This window comes from Andrena cerasifolii, chromosome 2 (genome assembly GCF_050908995.1).
Source record: "Andrena cerasifolii isolate SP2316 chromosome 2, iyAndCera1_principal, whole genome shotgun sequence".
NCBI classification, from domain to species: domain Eukaryota; kingdom Metazoa; phylum Arthropoda; class Insecta; order Hymenoptera; family Andrenidae; genus Andrena; species Andrena cerasifolii.
Window position 1 is genome coordinate 13,146,588 of NC_135119.1, and position 24,673 is coordinate 13,171,260.

Below are 24,673 nucleotides of genomic sequence, written 5' to 3' on the forward strand. Positions count from 1 at the left end.
CATCTGAAATTTGGATCATGTTTTGATGCTTCCTGGAAGAAGTTGCAGTTTTTTTATTATTCATTTTTAATGATAAATATAGGAGTTATTGCGTCACGCCGCACAAAACTCGTCGCCCGCTGGTGTGCATGATATTTACCTTCCAGGTAAACTGAAACAGAAAAATGAAACGGCGTTTTACTTTGCATATATGTAGCTTCAATTTGATGAACCAGAATACCGCTAAGTTCTATACTTCTTTTGTTACATAAGAAAATTGGCGCAAAATCGGATTGCAAAAATTAAAAGTTCAAACCTTTCAGTTTGAAAACTCTCCATACTGCTCAATAATTATTTTTGTTTTTTGCTGGTTCATCAATTTTAAGCTACACATGTATAAAATAAAACGCCGTTGCATTTTTCTGTTTCAGATTACCTGGTAGATAAATACCATGCACACCATGGCGAATTTTGCACGGCGTGATAGTCGATCATGCATAACTACTATATTTATGGTTAAGAATTAATAAAAAAAAAACTGCAGCTTCCTTAAAGATGCGTCGAAATATTGTCCAAATTTCAGACGAATCGAAACGCTAGTTTCTTTAAAAAAAATCTTAAATTTTGCTATGTTCTTAGTCTAAAGAATAGGATTCCCCCTTAAAAGAATTCTACACTATTAAAGCAACATGAATCGGAATATTATTATACTCAAAATTATAAGTTTTCCCAGTACCTCTATACCCAGTACCTCTACATATCACTGTTCCTCTCATAACGTAATATTTATTTCACTGAGAAAACTGTTGCTATATAGTGGATTTAACGTTGTAATATATAACAACGCCAAAAAAACTTGTACACCGTTGTCACTAAAGCATTCCAAATGGAATTAAATAACTCCTTATGGAAAATAAAATTTCATTGAAAACTATTAAAATATTCTCAATTACTTTTAAAGGCTATTAAGACAATAAACAGAAGAAATGGCTTCTCGCATCTGAATAATTTTCAAGGTGGCAACTTCGAAGGCGCACGCGGCTTTGACCATCCAGGAAAAGTCACGAGTCACAAGTATGACTTCATAGATCTCAATCGCGTTTTCTCTTTATACATCTCCAGTGGACGTGGACCATTGGCCGTATCAGGCCCACTGGTTTCCCAGACTTATCTCCTAGAAATTCCTATTTACTACTTAGTTTACTTTGCATCAAGCACAGGTGAGCAATATTCTCGATTTTGAACTATACAGGCTGCTGACAATGATAAAAAATTTAATAAAAAACAAGTCAAATAGATCAATTATTACCAACAAGACAATAAATGGTAACACGAAATGCATGAACTCACAATCAGCTGTATTGAAAGCACTGATTTATTTATATGTATAATCGAACCATTGCAAATTCTGTGTGTAATTTATTTATGATGCACAGAGGAAGGTGAACTTATATTAACATACAATAAAATAACATTGATAAACATGTAATGCCATACTGTATTTTTCTACTGCACTTGTAAGCTGCCACAAGAAATTATTACGAAGAAAAATAATGAGAAAGGATTTAACGAAACAAATTGTACAGAAAATTGCTCGCCGCAATTGGTTCTAATACGGTAGTTGCTTGTTGTTCGAACGCATTGAGAATGCACCACTGGGAAATTACACCGATTCGAGCAGTACCAATCACGAATAAGCTACACTTGTTCCTCATCATTAGTATTGCTTCTTAAAGAAAATAAAAATATTAGACCGGTTGATTTCCCAAATCCCTCATATATTCAGCCCGTCTACTGAAGAATATCCACGAAGACACTGTTTCGCAAAATCAACTCACTCCAACCACCAGCTCGTGGATCGGCCACTAAGATCGCGCCACAAAAACAAGCAGGCATTCGGACAAGCGTGCAATCGAGACCCGCATTCTTCTACGCCATTATACGGTTGCTCTTGGAAACGGAAAAGGTGGCATTTCCTTTCCGATCGTGAAAAGTTTAACGTCATACCGTCACACTTCTGCATCCGATTTCTTTCCAATCGGTTTCATTAAATACAATCTCGTTTAAGAAAGCGTCCATGAACGCATACACTTTATTTAAAGCTCTCCCAGTACCTACTCCAACATCTTGTTCCTTTACACGAATCACGCATTGATATTTCAATTGGCGTTAATAAAATTCCAAGAACTAAAATGAAGAATCATAATATTTCAATCAACGAATCCACCACTTTCACAACCTTGAAACGGATAATCGAACTTCAATGTCCGTCTTCGAAGAAGGACGCCTCTATGGAGAGATTGCTCCAGCAGGAAAGCGCTAATTCGTACCAGCAAGAAAGAACCCTTGTCAGCAGCTGCTGTCAAGTGAGGTTTCTAGAAATCGGCGGTGGCATTTCTCCTTAATATTCTCACGGAGAGCAATGGACGATGGCTGTCGATCGGACAATATTATATTGACAACGTGTAATAACGGAGGTCGGGGTGCAGTGGGTTAGTGAAACAGGTGATGGTGGTCGATTGCCCTACTATCGCTCGTACCGCATCGGCTGGATTATGGTCGGCTATCGCCAGCACACTTTACAAGTAGGATCGCCGTCTCTAGCTGAATACGATGCCACAGGTACTAATAGATACTGGTTCCGTTCTCTTCAGGCTGTTCAATCGAACCGAGAGAAACTCTCGGGAATAGCTACTTTCAATGAATGGGTAGCTTAAATAAAGTCGAATGATAAAAAGGAAATAGAAACGTCGAAGGAATAATATAATTCGGCACTTGTCGATAATGGTGCGTTATTATACGCTTCGGTTCATATTTTAATGTAATTTAACTCGTTGTTAAATTAGGGTGTTTTCTATGGAATTTTTAGCCATTGTGAATTTTGAAGAATGCGGGATTCCTTGGTTACTTTCATCATCGCTCTTTTATGTTTCGGATAAGTTACGAATTATACGTGTTGGTAATTATTAGGGACATTAGAGTGATGATTGCGCGGAGTAAAAAGGCTGAGTGTGCGTGAAAGGTCGATTTCAAGTTCATTGAAAAAATGTTACGTATGGTCGATCAAGCTTGTTCGTTGAATCAGTTCGTAAGCAGAAACCAGGTAACAGGTGCATTCGTTGCGGTGAGAAAACGAGATCTACTTATGATAATTCAAGTTTCTCTAACAGAGTGAAGAATTTCTTCCTGATTTCAAGGTAGGAAGGAGGAAACTGATGCCATTAGACATTTTAGAAGGAAGTGAGGACGTTAAAGAACTATTTCTTCAAACACTGTTAATGACCAAAATTTTTTACACGTTTAACTATGTGAAATATATATATTTTTTAATTAAATTGAATGGAAATTTTATGGTAAAAAATGGTGCAGCTTTTGAACATTGCAATATTTCTCCGTATTAATTTTATAATACTTTATAGAAGCGTGTATAATAATAATTATACTTTATAGAAGCGTGTATAATAATAATTATACTTTATAGAAGCGTGTATAATAATAATTATACTTTATAGAAGCGTGTATAATAATAATAGTAATACTTTATAGAAGCGTGTATAATAATAATTATACTTTGTAGAAGCGTGTATAATTATTATTATTAGTATTGCTCAATCGCTTATAAATCTTTTACCTATTCTGATTATGTTGTTCTTGTATAGTACCTCTTTAAGTTCTGCAAAAAGACAGCACTTTGAAGTATAAAAGTTGAGAATACTTCATTTGAAGAAAGTGAAATAAACTTTATTTTACAGTGTGTAGAGTGTGTCATTATATTGTTTATAATCCTTGAAATGAGTTTCTCTAATGTAAACCAATTAAGTATAAATTATTTCTAGCCAGGGGTACACAGGGTGATTCCGGAAAATATATCAAGCTGCAACTCTTTTTAACGTGATACTAGAGAAAACGAATACGGAGAAATATTGCAATGTTCAATAATTTGTATCTTTTTATGACCATATTTTTTCAAGAGCTGTACGATGCATCTCTACACGTAGTCCTTTTTTAGATTGAGTTTCTTCGGCGGTATGCGTACGAAAATATTAATACTTCGTGAGATAAGCTACTTCGTACCTACTATCTCTAAAGTCTAGATAGTATGCAATTTTCGATAGAAAATATAACATTGAATTCCGATTTTCCTTTAAATCATTATCCACCACCCTGAAATCATTTCAATTTCATCTTCAGCGCAGCGTTGAATGTTATTGCATATTACTGACATTCAAACAGAGATACGATACCTCGACCGTAGTGTTTCGCTTTGCGAAATTGTAATCACAGTACTTTCGCAATACAAGCCACGCGTTAAAGTCTCTGAACGGCATTTCAGCATAGTATAATGGAATCATGCATTCGGTGTGTATCATCAGGGCGCAACTTACCGTGTTTAAGCCTCCCGTTCTTGGAAATGAGGAGAGATAGTGGTTCGGGCACCTTTTCTGTACACACACTGTCACATTGATCTGTCCTTAGACCGAATAAAGCGTTCCTGCCCACTTTCATGTACTGCTTGCCCATCGTCTTGGGCGATCTGATCCCGAACAAAGACCCTATCAACTTCATCTTGAGCTCTTGAGCAACTGAAGACTTTTAAAAACCACACAGATGTCTACTCTTCTTCAAGCTTTATCACTGGCAGACTGGCTCATAACCGTACTCCTCCTTGAAGTCGTTTGGTGCCGCAATATCTCAGGATCACGAGGCTGATAACACGAATAATTCTTTCCTCTTTGCTCCACTATTGAGTTGCGATAATTAAGTTAATTGGCGATTTTGTGCTCTGTTTGTCGTTACGCCGTAGAAATCTCGTCACAGCTAATCTACGATGTGTTACGTTTGGAAAGTATTGGCTCACGTCACTTCTCCAAACATCGTTCCCAGGGGTACATGCGGCCTGCCCTTAAAACACAGTTAGCAGACATTTCGTTTTCTATATTTCCCTGTGATCTCGGCTGTTCCACCCTGACTTTTTCTTATTCCCCTCTCTTCTGGCTAATTAGTTTAATCAAATTGCACTTTCGATATAGTCTTCACTCAAGTACTGGTTGCTCCTCGCTTAATCGCTGTTCAAAATTGCTTCGGGGCTTCGGTTCCGACCTCGTTAGCTGAGTACAGATCCTTGAACTATTCTGTCCTGAAACATACAAGCAAATGGATACTATTTAAAGAGGGTTGTGGTCTCGAAGTGGTTCGAATGCGCAGTGTTTCAAACTGATGAAGTACATTGTCTTCTTTATTGAATCTTCCTTGCCAATCAATTATTATTTTATAAAAAAAAGTAACGCTTCTTAGCAACCAGGGAATAACTCTTAATATTGAGTTCTAAACTTCGTAACTCTATCGAAAAGACGGCAATCCCTCAATAAAAGAATGAATCAAAATCGCACAATAATATTCTTTTCGTCTGAATTTTAGCTTGAAATGAATTGGTTTTGAAGATTTATCTCGTGCATATGCACCTGGGGCTACGTTAAAGTAGTTACCGTTAAAGCGAGTAGAAAACTTCTGGAGTTGGCACCTAGCACAGATCAAAATGTAATGACTGATCGAATGTCTCTGGTCAACTGGACAGGTGTCTCAAGTTGACTTTACTAATTAATTGTAGCGTCTTGCTTTCCTGACTAATAACTATCATTCATGCGCATGTAAACGTATAGCTAGTTAAGATAAATGGCGTTCTAACGTCATCATAATGGAAATGTTTTCTACTGAAAACAGTGCCAGTTCGAAGTCTATTCATTATATAAAAATTAAGTTTCACAATACAATAATAATCTTGTTATTAAGTGACGTAAGAAATTAAGTGTTCTCCCTATAAAACACACCCATCACTCCGGAAAAGAATAGCCTCTATTAAGCACGGAAATCTCAAAGTGAGCATTTCTAACGTAGCTTCTAACAATAATGAGAACACAAAAAACGGCATGCTAGATGAATTCTAATGCCAAATGTTATATTGTGTCGTGTTAAACTTTGTTTCCCTAGAAAACGAAACAGTGGTAACATCTTACACCACCAATAACTATGGTAACCTTGTAATTATGAAAACGCGACGCACTTTTGACCATTCGATACATTTCTAAAATGTTCGCCGATGCTTCACTTCAAGAATAAATTACTACAATCCTAAAATGTAAATGATTTCAGGACCTCAAGTTTTGCCATTGTGATCACGTTGACTGCATACCTCAGCGAAATTGGAACAACCATTTTATCGCATTCTCAGTTTCACAATTATTTATGTAAACGTAATACCATGGATGGCGATGTACACAAAGCATTACATGTGTTCAAATATAAACAATGCATTGGCAGAATGCAATATTAAATATCGCACTACCGCCGATAAAATCAATCCTTGCGTGACAATAATTCGAAATTGTTGAATAACGTTTTTTTTCTCAAGAAAGTTTCATTTTAGTGAAAATTGCTGCAATTTTTCTCAAGAAGAAACGAAGCCTCGTATAACACATTCTTTTTATGTGTTCTACTTAATTTTCCAGTTCAATTACTAACTTTCTAATTGCACTATCCATTACTAGATATACTCTATGAAGTTAATCTTTCAGTATATATACTTGACTTACAGTGGGTAGCCAAAATATTATACCCAAATAAAAAGGTTTGCGATTTTGTAAGTTTAAACGATGCAGCGGCTGTATCTCTAGGAAAAATGGTCGCAAAAAATATTAAAAAAAACGCATTTTAACGCTTGAAGTTTCTAGTTTGTGAATCAAGGACTCCAATTTCTTTTCATCCACTATGGTACTCTTTTATCAAAATGAAGCGCAGGAAACGAAGTCTCAGAAAATTTTTTCTAGTTTGAACGTATGTACGAGCCAAAAAAATTGTTTTCTCGTAAATCCAACGAAGAGCTCTTATAGACCAAACATTTCTCCTTAATTTCGTTTTTTGAGTTTCGTTGCATGATACAATAAGTACTTTTCACTTTGAACACCTGTAACATGCGAACTCATGATCGTAAACAAAATTTCATGAGTGTTTTAGAAAGCTAACAAAATGTCCTTTCAGAATCTTTACTTGCTAAAGGATTATAAAGTTCAAATGTCCCCGTAAGAAAACGTTAAAGATTTGGCATACTGGTTAAAAACAGGAGATGTCCACTCTGCATTGGGAAAGAATACGGAATGTCTCCACTCTTTGCGTAAACATAAGCTTCTGTCGTTAAGGTACAACAAGAAATGAAGGTAAGGGAACGGAGATCTGTCTTACGAAAAAAAAATTGTCAAAAGATACACATTCCCCCATTCAGTATGCGAAGGAACTGCGAATATTATGTGATATTTTTATCGAACCATCTACAACGGTTGTTGGTCGAATACCCTCGTCACCATTAAAAAAGAAGACGAGACGGTAACAGAAACAAAGAGAGTTTGAACTTCCCAATAGAGCATACAAAGAACTGCTGCATATTTTCAAAACAATATGTGAAGATCGTATTGTCTTAAAAAAAATTTAACGATCCTAAGGTTCAGCGATTTTATGAGACGTTGTCTCGTGCATACCAACTAAATGAGAAGCAGAATATCTGACAATAAAATGTAAAAGTAGCTTTTCTAAAGTAGCTTTCCTTGTTTTGATAATTATAGCAGTGGAAATTTCTTATTTTGCTTCAGTATGCTGTCCTCTCCAAACTTGAAATAGTATTATAATAATGCAAGACAATTATTATTTTCTTACTTATTTTTGTCTGATACCTAAGTGGGGTATAAGCTTCATGTTACGAAGAATGCAGATAAATTCATGGATCCTTGTTTATTTACCAGTGGACTAAAGTATTGAAACTTATTTTTCTCGATAAAGCTGTTTTGTGACATTCCCTGAAAAATAATCGGGTGGCCCTGGCGTTGACGAAAAGTGCTGCAAGAGTTATCCGAAACACAAAAAGGAGAAGAGATTCTTAAACTACATGAATGTGGCTATGGGTGGTAGTAGATGCATTAAGAAATATAAAAAAATGTTAAAATGGCAGCCTTTTGAAAAACATGAAGCGTTCTAATAGAGTCTGAGAAAGGTTTTGCCTTAAAATCGGGAAAACTTTTTTAAATAAAATAGGACAACATTCATATACACATTCGTATAGTTTAAGAATCTCTTTTTGTGTTTCGGATAACCATTACAGTATTTTTCGTCAACGCCAAGGCCACCCGATTATTTTTCAACGCTCTCTCTGTATCTGCCATGTTTTTCTTTTCACTGCCACACAAAAATTCAGAACAATAGTTCACGATGCAACAACACAGCCTGCCAAACCTCAAATTAATTTGTCGCGCCGTTTTTGTACAAAAAATTCACAAAGAATAACTTTTTTTCGGCCCAACAAGGCGCAATCCCCCTTAATGAGATTAAAAGACAAAAGAAGGTAACGAAGGTTCAGAGTAAACAATTCGAAACGCTCTTCGTTTTCGATTACATCAGCAGTATGTAGTATGTACGTGCATACTACTAACTGGACTGAAATTTTTCTGTGACTGCTAGGCATTTTGCATTTATAAGGCATAAAGCACTATGCTTAGTATCCACTAATTGATCATTCAAGTGTAAACCGCAATGCGTTAAAGATATGCAGCCACGTAATCACTTATGAACTATGGTACTGCTGCATCCGTATAACTTTCGTTCTGAGAAAGAAAGTTGTCTGTCCTTTATATTATATAACTGCCTTTGGGGGTATCGATTCTGCATCGCATACGCGATTGCAGGGATCAAGGATTATCCAATAAGCGTCCAGCGGCCATTTCTTACAATATTATAAATTCAATAAACCCTGTTTGTAAAAATAATAGAAATACGTAACAGTATTTGTTACATTTTTTTTTTTAATTTATCATCATGATTTACAAAAGACTTTGAAATACATATTTAAATTACATTGTAAAAATGTTGAGAATACGCGAACCTGTCGCTTATAGAGCACACAACTTAATAGTTACTATTAATAAGATTATGTATGTATATGTATATGTATACACTCGGCGGTAGGCAAGGATCACTTGTATACATATGTACAAATGTGTACATAATATATATTTGCTTACTTATTTATAATAATTTTTCAACAATTTGGTTACACAGAGTAATCTATAGTTGTAATATGTTGTGATTTCATTTACTGTAAAATTCTGTACAATCCTTACAAGAATCGGTTCTATAACCGCTTTGTAACTTATATAGAACCTAAAAAATAAAAGTTATAGAGCTATATAGGAACCGTAACTTATACTTATATAGTCTTTAGGTTCTTTATAACGGTTATTCCGAATAAAGGTTCTTCATAACTCTTTCAGTCAGAACCTTTATATAACAGTTTGAAACAGTTATTTTCGAAACCTATTCGAGCCCTAGTTAAAACCATTGCCCTTGTGCATAATTTGATTACAGGAAGTATGATATATTGTGAAATCAGTCCCAGATTATGTAAGACCCGCCTTTTTGGCAAACTAGGGTATATTAATTAATTCGAAACAGAAAAAGTAGATTTATACATAAAATATCAGAGATAAGGTGCAACTAAACAGTGAAGCATTGATCGCGTAATAACTCAAAACTTTAGGAAACGTAGCATACCTGTTTGAAAAAATGTGTTCCTCAGTGTATAGTTCTCGTTACAGAATATCAACATTTTGACTCACAAATTTCTTGAAAGAAATTTCTGCATCAATAAATTTCGATTATTTTCAAGTTTCGAAATGAATTTGTGTGCTATAGGTATAGAAGATTAAGGAAACTATATATTACTTTGAATCAGACAATTGAGACTATCAATAACGGTTTCACTTTTGAGATTGAAATCTTTGTTTTACGGCTTGTAAGCTAGCTTTTCCTCTCTTATATAAGTTCCCAAAATTAACACACAATTTCCGCATCGTTTGCATTGGAATTAAATAAAGATTTGTTTAAAAAAATTCATAAGTGTATGAGTTGATAATTTTACCCCGGATAGGTTGATACAAAGTCATTTCCACTACCATTTTTTGCTTAGTTAGGAAGTGGAAAATGGGAACCTTCTAGACTGTTCGGGTACTCGAATATTCGAGCAGCTTATAATTGGGACCGAGCCGGGACTCGGTTTTCGAGCCGAGCCGTAAAATCCGGGCGGCTCGAAAAATCTGGGTAGTCCGAATCGTTTCGGGCGGCTCGGGAGAACCGGGTAGCCGGAATTGTTTCGGGCGGCTCGGAAGAAGGGGTTAGCCCGAATTGTATCGGGTGGCTCGGAAAATCCGAGCGCCTCGAATGTTGTTCGAGCCTTCGAGCAGTCCGACTGCGTCGAGTAGGTGAATTATTTCGAACGGTATGGAATGTTTTAAGAAATATTTTTCTGTATATACCTATATATATTTTCCTGTGCATATATACATGTACAGAAAAATATTTCTTAAAATATTCCGTACCGTTCGAAATATTTCACCGAGTATCACGAAAGTATAAAGTATAAAAACGAGTTCAGAAACAAGAAAGAATATTCGGCAATAGGACATAGTCGTGAAAAGTGAAAATCATTTTTTTATAGCGCATGAAAGTTACTTAAAGCCAAATAGTTTCGTCCACAGCGACGTTATAGGTTGAGTGAAATGATATTCGACAGAGAATTCGCTATGAAAAACAAACAAACTACGAAAACTGGTAGCACTCACACTTTCACTACTTATTAGCACAAGTACTTAGTATTTACTCACGTCCTACATAGTTCCGCATCTGAGAAAGTAGCCACACACATTTCTCTCACTATAATACAACATCACATTATATTACATAAGGCGTCAAAAATTTTAAAAATATTTAAAAAAAATTAAATCTGTTACTTTAACGAAATTTGTTACCTGCAACATAGTTAATAATTGATTCTTATGATGCACATATTATCACACAAGTATTGATTTCAACAATGCTATATAAATGTTCTATCGTTTCACGTAGGTAGTTTATGGAACGTCACGCAGAGTTCAGGATTGTTTTTTTTTTAATTTTTGGTTCATTTAATTATAAATAATCGTGCATACAGAATACAAAGTATGGTGTCCCTGTTATGATTTCAATCTTTTTGCGGAACGTAAATCCTACTATAAAGCATTAAGATTCTTTCGAGATGAATGTACTTTAAATAAATTACGTATAATACATATACCTACTTACCACGTTGTGGTAAACTTTTGCATTAATATAACGGCATTGCTGTTGCGAGCATTAAACTCTTTGATGTAGGTATTCCTATTATTTTTATTCTTTTTAAGAAGCAAAGGGTTTCAAGTTCATTTAACACAAGTGTAGTAAGTAAATAATTTCTATAATGAGAAAACTGATAATAATATTTTTAACAAGTACCACCTAACAAATAAGCACATAATTTTGTAGGAAACATTTTTTATTATCAATAAAAAAATCTATATTTCTTTATAATTATAACGAGTCTTGCTAATAAGTTAGTTTGAAGCTAAATAGTTTATTATAGTCAGTAAAATTGATCAAATACTAAATATTTTAATACCTTCTGCAGAATTCTATCATATCTGATTTACTGCATAGATTATACTATAACATCATATGTTAACTCTTTTGCATTCGCGTGTGACAAATCTGGAAAGAATTATAAACTCGAAGTAACTATTGGAATGACTTTTTAAGTTTTGCAATTAAATATATATTTACTTAAAACATTTTCTTTTTATTGCGTATTTTACATATAGAACCAATATTAGAAACAAAGAAGCAGAACAGAACATAAAACAGGAAAACAGCAACACCTATTAAGGATATAACCCTTAATTATCCGAAATTTTTTACCACCCGTTAGAAAAGTAAGCTAACACTGAATTTAGAGAATAATTTCAAATTTCCCTATAAACTATCTCCTCTATGTTGAGATTCTTTAATGAAACGAAGATAATAAGCAGCTTTAAGCAAAATCTATCATAAAACTGACCAAATTATATTATGTTGTTGATAAGCACTGTAACCAATTGATGTGACATTAAACATCCACAAGAAAGAAATAAACGTCGAATTGCAAATACGATCATTAGACGAGAATGATCCTTACTGGACGATAACCTTAACTCTTTTATGCAGCTAGTAATTACGAGAAAATAATGGTTTCGCTGGATTATTACTTAACTTAGTTTTACTACGCTCTTTAGCTAGCATAATACTTGTGTAACAAAATTATGACGCAAGTGAATTATGCATGTACCTACATACGTCTGAGGAATCTGAAATAAACATCGGTTTGCCACATACGAAATATTCGTTTTCAATTGAACTTCAGATTGTTTACCAGCTCCCACTCATTTTCATAATTATAATCAAAACTTTTCACACTTTCTCCAGCAATGAGTTAGCTTCATTATAACATTTTGAATAATATGCATATGCTGATTTCGGGAAATTTCGCGATTCTCGACCTTATTCTGCGATGTTTAAACGTTTGTAGCTCGGAGCAACGTTAACCGATTTTGATGACTTGCGATTAAATACTACGTATTAATCCAGTGAAACTTACTAAACTGGAAGTACTACAATCATCACGGTGGAAGATATATTAATATTCACGCGGTAAATAATTTTTTTTTTATACGAAGTCAGTGCCAGTTGATAAAATCTGCACATTTATCGAAGGTTTTTATCGTACTGTGATTCTTGTTTGTACCGTATTAATCACGTCCACGGTCATTAAATAATTTTCATTCTACAACCAGGTGGATATGGTGACCGCATCGCCACAGTTTGTAACAAAAACAACTGTAGTAAACAATAACATAAATTAATCGTACTATTTTTGTGTTTACTGGGGTTATTATAAAGCTTGCCCCTATAAATAAATGAGTAAGTGTTAATTATTTTGGAGATACCTAAAAAAAACAGATGTTGCTTTGCATCTTACTATCAGTAAATTCGTCATATTCGATCTAGTAAATTAAAAAGTGGAATTTACCTTGAAGTTTATAAGAACCGTCTTTAACGGAAATTCAAAAATACTTTATTTCTACGCGTGCCTCGTATCCTACATTGCTACTCCTAACTTTATTTTAATTTTAAACTATATTATTGGAACGTTTGTGCATCGGTACACTTTACAATTCAAATAACTTCGCGTGTACTTGAAGTATAATTGATGTACCCATTATTAGTGACATTAAGCACTCGATTCACCACATCCACAATTAATTATGCATCACAATGCGTGGATTATGTACATCGTATGAATTATTATCAAGGCTATTTTTTTCTGCATTTTAAGTTTATTTTTTACAAACCATTTTCTAAATCCAAAAAATGGTATTCAAAAATGATTTAACATTACCTTCGATGCAAGTGTTTAAACTACATATGTACATGCGTTGCATATTAAGTTTATTGAGTGTTAACACTCACCATCAATCAAGTTCATCAATATCAAAATAATTTGTGCAAAAGTTTTCTTTTTGGATGACAAATTGTTTTGGCTACTAAAAATGTTGACGTCCAAGGCTAATAGCATCCACTATACTCTATCATTTTCTTGAATTTTCATTAAAAATATCCGTATAACGACAGAATTCTTATGACAGCAAGCTTTGAAAAACATGTTCGTCATTTTCTGTGGACTTGATGAGTGGAATTTCGGCTGAAAGGGGAGTAAAATTTTCTGTTGTAATTTTTTTAATTTTTACTAATTAGTACCTGATCTAAAAATACGATACAGTGCCTGGTTATATCATTCATACAATTTTTACTGTACACAGCACCATAAGCTTTTTACCCAGGAATACATTTATTGAAATTTTAGCACTAATAAGCTAATTACCTGAGCACACAAAACTGCCGTTTTGTACCATTTACATCGCCCACCAAGCGGGGAAAACTGTTAATTTTAATATCCTCGTCATGGGAAAACCTATACGTAATGCTTTATAACACGGCATAATTTTCTTTCGAATACTAACAAATTAAACGTTACATTGTTGCTAACACTGAGGAACTATTCTCTTAAAAGAAACGTCACCTTTTAGCACATATTAAGCTTCAGGTACAAACGGCAGACAAATGTGATTCATATTACTACAAACCACTTGGGTAAATATAGTATACGCCACTTTCCATTTTAAAAACATCAGTGATTTTCTTTCTCTTTTGTCTCTAAAAATGTAAATAAATAAATACAACTAATAACTCGTATCTCAACCAATGTGAATATTTTTGTTGCAAGAGATATTTCGAACTAAAACCGCTGCTCTTCATATAGTAGGTATGCATGTTCTCCTTTGCCCATCAGTTTAGGAATTATCCAAAATGCTCTTAGACTATAAGGATACGAAATGTGAAGAAAGTGACTCCTTTATAAAATTGCTCATGTTTTCATTATTTCCTCCATTTCGTGCAAGAGTGCAATGTGCATTTAACGAGACCCTATATAGAACATTCTTCCTCTACTTTCTTCCGTGTACATGCATTAAAGTTCAAGACACGTGCACCAATGTAAAACACATTCGCAACTGTCTTCGTACGTAAATTTTATCCATTTTTATTGAGAGCAGCATAATCTCAATATATGTTCTGTTAAATTCTGTGAGAATACATTTGCTAAAAATTACAACATTTTTATGAACTCCAGCTGATCTAGAAAGTGTTTCTGTCTCATCTATGGACGTGGTTCTTGAAATTATTGTACACCAGTACCTACGCCACGACAGTTAATGATGCAAAAGGTGATGCGCGTTAAGTGCATACGAAAAACGTTATTAAGTAGTCCATTCGTTTCACGTAAACATCATTTCTGCTGCATGTGGAACAGCAAATATCAATCCTGTGTGTCCCTGAGGATGCATAAATGTGTAAACACCGAGCAAAACATGGGTGATCTTTAAGTTCTTCAAGAATCACCGTTACCACTACATCAACATTATACTAATAGACATTCTGCCTTCTTATTTGCGTTACAAAATAATTTCACAAGGAAATAATACGACATGAATCCGTACAGTTTCAGAAATCTAGTGTCAAAGTGTAACGGGTTTCCTGGGTTCCTTCAAGCAATGAATGGCACTTGACTTTCAGAAATGCTTTCTTTATTAGCACAATTTTCTTCACACGAAACGCCAAAGTGGCGGTATTTTTTGGTGCCACGACTATACGTATACTACTTAGCTGTGATCTCTTCATATTTCTACCGAAATGCGCAAAATAATTTACGCGATACGTAAAATCAAAATACGGGTGGTAATATGGCCCAGAGCTGAAAAGGTAAAAAAACACGTAACACATAGTCATTTTACACAGATATTGTATTTTAATATTAAAACAAATTTTGTCCGTGTTTAGTAATTACATGTCAAATTTCAAAATTTAGTTGGGCAAAAACAAATGAAAATAGAGAAACAGTCATCAAAATTTGAACTTCATTAAAAAAAAATATGGTAAATTAGTGAAATTTATCACCGCGGTCCATGTTGCCATCTCCGGCCTTCTTTAAAAAAAACCTATAAATCTCGCCGTAGGAAAGGTATTTCCCAATAACTAAACAAAGCATTTTGTAGCTCCACCTTATGACTAATTATGCCTCTATAACTAGCATACTACATTCGTAAATTAGCGTGAGAAAAAAATTAATTATTCTTACTACGAAAAACTTTTTAGACCAACACTTTCACTTTTTAGCTAAAGTAAACATGCCAGTCACACCAGTTCCGCCCGGTGGTGTTAGAAGACACTAATTGTTGGGTTCATTTAAATTCCCGACATAGCCCAACACTTACCGGAGAAACAAGCACTTGGTCCGTATTACAACCCTGGTTCAAATTTACACCTTCTCCCCTACCCATTTATTATGGACTTATTTTATTACAGACACCTCAAATTCGTTATTAAAGTGTGTAGTGTATGATGTGAATTAGATAAAACAAAGCTTCTATGATAAATGCCCAATGTTTGTTACCATCAATCATATTATTAGGAAATTTGAATTATGTTGCAGTATTAGGCACGCGCGATCATTACAACTAATTGCCATGACTTACGCATAAATCAGATGCAATCTAGATGCACACGTCACTGTATTACGTGATCATCATGGGCAAACCATGTTATTCTACGCTGCTGGACAACATTAAAGGCTTACTATAATTTTCTGAAAATTTTCATCAATTTGAAATATCTGTACCTCCGCGAAAATTGGTCGCAAAAAATATTTATAAACAGCAATTTAACGCTTGTAGTTTCTAGTTTTTGAATCAAGGTCTCAACATTTATTTTGCATCCATTGTGATATTGTTTCAGTAAGACGAAGCGCAGAAAACTAAGTTTCAAAATTTGTTGTCTAATTTGAACGTAGCAAATCAACATCTTTAAATTAATCAATTTTTTTCTCAAGTTATTGCATGTATGATATGGTTCACTCGTTTCGCGATAAAATACATAATACCACGGACTACTGAATTTATTTTATAAGAGTTTCTGACTTCCTCTAGAAGAGTATGTGGGCACTTTTATTGTTAAAAAAGAAATGGTAAAATACTGAGAAAAAAAATTATAATTGCATCTGATTTGTTTTATGAAACTATTCAATATTTGGGTGGCTCTAAACATTGTCTTTCGACAGATTTGTAGAGCGAACATGTTTTCGAATTCTGAGCGGAGAAAGAAAATAATTAAGACCGGGCAGTAAAAAACTTGTCTCATATATCTCTGCCTATGAATAATTCAGAGGTATATATTATCGCTTCCAGAGCCAGCATCCCAACAAGATACAAACAAAGATAAAAAACCTTATTCGAGAGTGATGACAAAGGATTCCACAAACAAAGAGAAGTATTTTCATTCACAAGACAGATCGTCAGCGGCTGAATCAATTCATCCGTTACTCACGAAATAAAAATAACTAGAATTACCTATTCGAACGTTTTAATAATGAAAAAGATGAAGTATCTGTTGTTGGTATTTTTATTTAAATTATTCTTTGTTTACATAATACCCAATTCTGTTTTCGACGAAAACATACACGTTATACCAAACAGCAGGTCGCAATTGCGCTGAATGCTTTACAAGACTCGATGAATTAGGGAAGAGTTACGTTGCATTGCTTCAAGGCCTTCAGAAAAGTTTAATGACATATACGTGGCTGCTACAAATACCGATTGCAGTGAAGTATGCGCGTACATATTAATGTATACATAGAGTAAAGCCGGGTGAATCGGTCGGGCAGGAGAGTTGGTCGAGTCGCTATATTTCAGACTCTATAGGTAAGTAAAAGCGCGTTAAGGTACAGTGATTTGACACGAGGTATGATAATGCTGAATTGGGATATATTCTTAGGAAAGGGAAAAGAAAAGAAAGAAAATGAATAAGGAAAGTGAACTTTTATTGTTAGTATAATGGAGCATTTAAACAAATGCAAAGAAAATAAAACAATATTGTATTGTCCCTTTATTTGTCTTCTCGGAAAGAAAAATTACTTATCGAAGAAGGGAATGAGTGTGCCATGTATGTATAGTACATAATAATATAATAGTAGAATAGAATTTGTAGGAAATTCTTACTGCAAAACTCTTACAAGTGGCTCAATATTCTCATTACGTAAGAATAATTTCATGAAATATCGGAATCGTAGTTGGATAAAGATCTCGAATAATTGTGCAATAATGCATGCCTACAATTTCTGCATTGAATGGGCATAACTCAACTCAAGCCCACTTCAATTATTCGGCACAATGTGTGACATCAATATTATTTCACTCTGATCGTATCCAACAATTCAGAGAAAGCTGTAATGCATGGCTGCGCCTGATTTCTGTCATTTTTTACGTATCTGGAGCGTAAACGGTTTCTGAAAATTTGGCAATAACCATGATCTTGTGCAACACATTCCAACGTAGTAAGTTCTGCCTACACCTACTGTTACAATTGTAGCGTAAAGTACTTTCAATGTTTAGCATCATAATTTTGAAAGACCAACAAAAATAAAATAAAGGTAATTATTTACAAGAGGGTAGTTCTCGCCAATTTCGATGATCTTGGGAGTATGTTGTCGGGGGCATTATTCTGAACAACTTTCCTGTGCATGTTGCTCGGCTTTAGTTTTCGAAATATTGGCAAAAAAAAACTGTGATGGGTAGTTGATTTGGGTTAGATGGTTTAGCGGCCCCCTGTGAGGTGAGCCGCCAACATTTCGGAGATTTACACACTTTCTTATCTTAACATCGGCGGGGGTCCGCCAAACCATCTAACCCAAACCCAACTACTCATCACATTTTTTGTTGTTGCAAATATCTCGAAAACTAAACCCCAGCGACGGTTGCAGGTATAGGAAAAAGACGTTCAGAATATTAACCTTGAGAACATATTTCAAGGTTATCGAAATCGGAGAAGACTGCACTTTTGTAAATAATTACCAAAAGAAATAAACGTCGTTTGAAGCGGTCGACCTCTATTATTCTTTTCGCAACCATTCAGCTCGAAATGATTCATGCTTGCTTGTAAATCAAAATCTTTTGAGAAAACCTGAATGTTTCTTTCGGACAAAATGTAAACGATGAGAACAGTAAGAAGACGCAAATCATCGAAACAGTGCATTTTAATATATTCATCTATCAAAACTAAGCAGAAATATTAATAAAATATCAACAGTAACATTTCACAAAATACCAAGTACTAAGTAGCCATTTAACGTTTTAACCCGTTGGCTTACCATTTAAATTCCGACGGCCCGGCCGGCGCCAAATCAGCACCAGGGTTCGGCTCAGCGTCCGAAGTTGTCAATCGCACACGTCTTAGCCCCGTTACGCAGTTGCGACAAAGGTGCCGGGAACTTAGCTAGCGGGGCTTGCGATGTGTAAATACATGTGTGTACGGCCAGGAATAATTGAGATGAAAAGACATCAGCGAAAAAGTTGAGTCGTAGTATCTACTAACCACGAGCCTGACCCTTGGTGTTTAAGTTTCGCCCGACCGACGTACCCCGGGTCTCACCCGTGCTTTCCATCTTTGGCCCAATCGACGTGCCACGGGGATCACCGGTGCTTTCACGAAAAAGAAAAAAAATCAAGAAATATAAATGTCTGTGTAGTGGGTGCTTTTTTTAATATATCGTCCACCACGTTGAATCGGCCATTGTGAATTTTGAAAATCTAAGTTCAAATTCATTGTTAGCAGTCAGCAAAACTCACAATGGACGATTCAATATGATGGACGGTATTTAAAAAAGCATCCACTACACAGTCATTTATATTTCATGATTTTTTTTGTGAATTTTGAAAATCTAAGTTCAAATTGGTTGTTAGCAGTCAGCAAAACCCCAGGAAATAATTGTTTAAATTATCGGACTGACATAAAAGTCCGTAGGTACATCGAAGCGTATGGGCTGCCGCGTTAACGAATTTTCAATTCTTTCACCTCCCATATCTCAGAAACTATTTGTCACCTGAACTTGAAAATTTCGTGTGATTGATGTCACATCGTAAGGCATCGTTTCGCATAAAATTCTGTTCCAAAATCGTGGGACCAAAAGAGGCTATTTTTTGGGTCACTCTTTCGGGCGAAGTCGAGTAGTAAAGCTATTTAGTGCTACATATTACATACCTAGTATTACATTTACCTACCTAGTCCCTTTGAACGACTGTAACTATTAAATTACGACAACAGATTACCACATATTGTCCGATGCAGAGGCATTGTCAAATACCTAATAAGCTAACTTGTCTTCCCTAATTAATCAGTTCATAAAGCTGTTAACACACTTTTGACCGACAACTTTATGCAAAAATTGACCCGTGCCACTGGCCAGTTTTCCATAATTGAATATTAACACATCAGCAGCGTGTTAATGGGGGTAACTAGATAGCAATAGTAACGAGAGTAGTTTCTTATTTTGTACTACGAAGCTCGCTAGGTCTCATCACTTCTCAATTCGTAAGTAATAGGTACTCTGCTGTTGAATGAATTTCGCGGAGATTAGAAAGTGATATTACAAAAAAATCGTAGGTAAGTAAGTAGTCATTGCGATCAAACTCAAACTGTTTTGTCTGCGTTTCATGGTCCGCACTACGGAAACATAATGACCGCAAGGACAAATGGACTGCTCGGCATATAGTTCCTGGCCATCTACTTACGAAGAAGGAACTCTGACTTCAGACTTTCCATTCGCGTCGAGGGTGGAAGGGGCAAAAACAAGTATGACGCACATTTCCTACTGTTATTGCATCGCGAACTTAAACCAGATCGTGCTTTCACAACCTTTCGGCGTTTCCAAAAGAAGTGAAACCATACGGGGTGATATATGCGTGCAACGGAACAGTTCCTTGCTATAATAATTTTTGCGAAATCGCTGAGACTTCCTGGCGTAAAGTGTAATTTAGAATAAAACGATACCAGCGCTCGAGCCAGGACAATAAACCTGCAAGTGATACAGCTATGGAACACCGGGATAAGTCTCCGCTGTACTGCTATTCCAAAACGGACAACTTCGACCAAAATAAAGAAATTTCTACATCAGTTTTTTTTTTTATAAAAATTTTCACATTATTTTATGGAAAGAAAAATTATTCGCATACGAAATTAAAAAACAAACTTGGGGCTGAAGGGGAGGAAAACATTTTTCTATAAATAATATTATTGAAAGACACAACCAAATTCATAGCTCGAACTTTACACTATTTATTTGAAATTTCAAATAGAGGCACAAATAACAATAGAAACCTTATTTATTTATTGTACGTGACAGCTTAATCCCGGTACTTAGTAAACTTAAATATTTACGTCTGTAAAGTATGTTTCGAAAAATAAATATTTATTTAGAAATATGCGAACTGACAGAAGTTTTTAGAACTACTCGAATTTTTTCTACGTATTAATATATTCGAGTTACATACTTGACGCGCTCAAACACTTAAGGGTACTAAGTAGGCAGTCGTTTTTGCCGAAATTGAAGCATTTCTATTTCAAGGAATTACAAAGAAATAAATTGAAACTGAAACTTGTTCCTTGGTAGAATGTTCAGTGACATAGATCATAAAAGAGGCTGCATAAAAAAAGTTTCTTCTGTTTTTCAGTGATAACTCAAAAAGGGAAGTTCCGATCGATTTAAGTCAAATTCGAACATATTAACAAAATGTATAGTTTCGGCCTGAACCTAAATTGAAGTTATTAAAATCTCTTATCTTTAATGAAAAGAAGCTAAAACCTCATCTTTGTCTAGCGAGTAACACACTTTTTTGAAAAATTGCCTTTTCGTAGGTACCTGTCGTTTTCATGATTTTGCTTCATTTATAGCGTCAGTGCCGAACCAGAGGTGTTCTGAAGAAGAATTTACAAGCAGGTCTCTGAATTTCGTTTCGTTTTATCGAAATCGCTGCAAAACAAAAGAAACTTTTTTCAAAAGACTCTTTAATGTTCCATCTGTAGCGTCATCTACACTGCCCATTTTTGGCGAAACAAACATGTTTTCCCAGAGTTTAGGACGTTATTAAACATTGTGCCGAAGAAAAAGTCTCGGCTTCAATATATTTCTTTGTTCATTGAAAAAGAAATGCTTCATTTCAGAAAAGAATCGCTGCCTAAGTAGTACCCTTAAGTTGACACAGATTTTAATAAAAAAAACTTCAATTTTCTTTTCCTGCGTTATTGAATATGTACATTTCCTGTGCATCAGTCATATAAACTGTATAACCAAGTTAAGATTGTCCATTAAAACAATTGAAAACCAAATATGTACATATAATAGATTATTTGGCAAAGGCCTAAAATGAGCGAATTGTTTAGTGTAAAAATGTAAACCACGTATCTCTTTTAAGAATTATATAAAAAGTTCTACCAGCCCTATCTTTTCAAAGTTCTATATCACCTGTTGAATAAATTTATAAAGTAGCAACAAATTAATAACGTTGAATACAACTTAAAATACTATAATACTTTGCTTATATTGCACGTTTTCAAAGTATTTGAAAAATCCTAGCCATAATTTTAATAACTTTTTATTTTGTTTAGAAATTCAATACGAAGTGAATTGATTCTTCGACGGCGCCCTTTGTGCATTAGGGCTAGGAGTATTCGAATAATTTAATATTCGAATATTTCACAAGTATTCGAATAATTTAATATTCGAATATTTCACAAGTATTCGAATAATTTAATATTCGAATATTTCACAAGTATTCGAATAATTTAATATTCGAATATTTCACAAGTATTCGAATAATTTAATATTCGAATATTTCACAAGTATTCGAATAATTTAATATTCGAATATTTCACAAGTATTCGAATGCTACGAATAAACTTCGAATATTTGAGTATTCGAATGTTATTATTTTAATACTGATGTATTCGAATAGTATGGTGTGAAGTGGGTCAAAATTAGGGCTGGGACTATTTGTCGAAGTTTTCGGTATTCGAATATTCGAATACTTCAGTTGCTGAATTATTTGGCGAATATAATTCGAATAGTATTCGAATACTTGGATATTCGAATAGTATTCGAATACTTGGATATTCGAATAGTATTCGAATACTTGGATATTCGAATAGTATTCGAATACTTAGATATTCGAATAGTATTCGAATACTTGGATACTCGAATAGTATTCGAACAGTTGGATACTCGAATTATATTCGCCAAATAATTGAGCAACTGAAGTATTTGAGTATTCGAATACCGAAAAAATCGACAAATAGTCCCAGCCCTATTGTGCACACCGGAATTTCGCTATCAGATTGCATATTGCCACGCATTCCACACTCAGGTGTTAGGCCAATCGAATATCTCATTTACATCGTGCATTAGCATCCGTTCGTGCTACCGCTTGGCGGCAAATTGTACGTTGTGATGCAGTAATAATCTGGCTTAACGTACACACCGCAGCGTTTGATGCAACTCGTTTCAGTATGAGTAACGATGGGAAGAGAACACTTTACGATGGTATTAATGATAGAGCGGTTTGAGGAGACATTACGAATCGTTTTTCGCGAGATTGCAGATTACTTCGCAAGCACTAGTTTTGAAATCGAGAAATCCCAAATGAATTTGGTAACGTACCTATACTAATTGAAATCTTAATTTCATAAGGGGGTTATAAATGGAAACCTGTTAAATGAAAAGTAACGATACTGAAATCCTTACATATTTGTACCTTCATTTTTTAGTATAATTAATAATTGTTTGTATTTTACTAAATATATATTCTTGATAAAGGATAATTTAAAATGTGACTATTAAAAATGTTAAGATACACCACGGTATACTATTCTTTCTTCTTAATCTCTTATCTACTATTTCCTTTTCCAAATTTATTGAACGTTTATGAAAAATTGACACTATTTATAAATTTATTTTATTTATTTATGACTGAATATATTAGCTCTTGATTCCATAGAACTATCGATAGTCATCATATGCGCGGTAAATACTGAAAAGGTGAAATTCCATTTGAAAGTAAAAATAAGAAAATTTACTTATTTATAAAATTCTTGCTGATGTAAATTGAACTACCACTGTTTCAGTTAGAAATGAACGTTATACCTTTGCTCAGAATCTAATGTGTTTGTTTACGAAACCATAATGTATAGCATTCAAAACACATGTGCTCCATTTATTTTTAAGTTTTCTACTAAAAAATGAAGACTCGTACAAACAAATTTTATTTAACAGCTTTTAAATATTTTTTCGGAAGTCATCACTCTTTTCGAGTTGTATTACCTATTCTAAAGTTTCCTTTTAGTTTATGGATGTTTTTTAAACTTAAAATTTCTCAGATTTACATTACACGAAATAATAACGGTTATTTGTCAACGATTCAATGAAAAATGTTCAGTCGAATGGAATAAATGTATGTTCGTAAGGAGCTACGTAGAATATATCTCGTTCAAGAAGTAAAAAAATAATTTTAAATTTAAATAAATTAAAACCAACTTCAAAGAAAAAATCGTTAAAAAATAAAAAAATTATTTTGTTCCTTATTTAATCTACGACTCCCAATTTGTGTATATCGGCGCCTCATCATTTGCACTGTGTAAATCTGGCGCCGACTTAGAAAAAAAATTGTGAGGCGTAGATTAAATAAGGAATAAAATTATTTTTTACCTTTTAGCTGATTTTTATTTTTTTTTTAAATCAGTTTGAATTTTTAAATTTTTTTATTTTTTACTTTTTAGTTAATTAAATTATATAACTACATTTAATTAAATAACGAAGTCGGTTAATGAAGCTGATTTCTTATTTTTTATGTAACTTCAAAACTACTTAACCGATTTTGATAATTCTTTTTTCATAACCTAAGTTGATCGAAGCTAAATTAAATGCAAGAAGTTTCACTAAAATCGGTCCAGTAGTTACTGAGAAAATTACGGACAAACATACATACGTACATACACATCAAACGTAGAGCCTGTTTCTTTTTGAAGACGGTTAAAAATAGAAATTCTACGTGTTTCGCGGAGGACTAATACGGAAGCATTCATTCTGGGCTTGTGGTTTTGATCTGTAGCCGCGGGCTCAGTATTTTTACCCGACAGCGGCGCGCAAAGGAGGGTATTGTATTTATAAGTCTACTAGCTTTAATACTCGGCTTCGCCCGGAATTTAGATTTTGATTTTATAAAAAAAAAAAAATTTTATTTTTTTTTAAATAGTCACATTCATCTGGATTAGTCAAGCATAATGAGTTGAGGCACATTTTGTGATCCCAGAGTTTATCGGTCGAAAGTTTTTAGGC

General features: G+C 34.3%; 2 protein-coding genes across 4 annotated transcripts in view; one reads left to right on the forward strand and one right to left on the reverse strand.

Annotated features, from left to right (window-relative positions):
* Positions 1 to 24,673, reverse strand: part of Dsb (scavenger receptor class B member debris buster) — a 62,583-nt gene that overhangs the window by 27,524 nt on the left and 10,386 nt on the right. The window contains exons 1-2 of one of the 3 annotated variants that reach the window (XM_076807207.1): positions 5,466 to 5,579; positions 4,365 to 5,116 (exon numbers count right to left, since the gene is read on the reverse strand). In XM_076807207.1, coding sequence (XP_076663322.1) covers positions 4,365 to 4,545 — 181 coding nt within the window. In that variant the 5' untranslated portion in view covers positions 4,546 to 5,116; positions 5,466 to 5,579. Of the gene's footprint in view, positions 1 to 4,364; positions 5,117 to 5,465; positions 5,580 to 24,673 lie in introns of those variants that run through there. The other 2 variants (XM_076807208.1, XM_076807205.1) reach the window with 2 other exon arrangements.
* The window catches only part of LOC143366286 (annexin B9), a 171,661-nt gene that overhangs the window by 1,824 nt on the left and 145,164 nt on the right, over positions 1 to 24,673 (forward strand). The gene's annotated exons all lie outside the window — the stretch shown is intronic.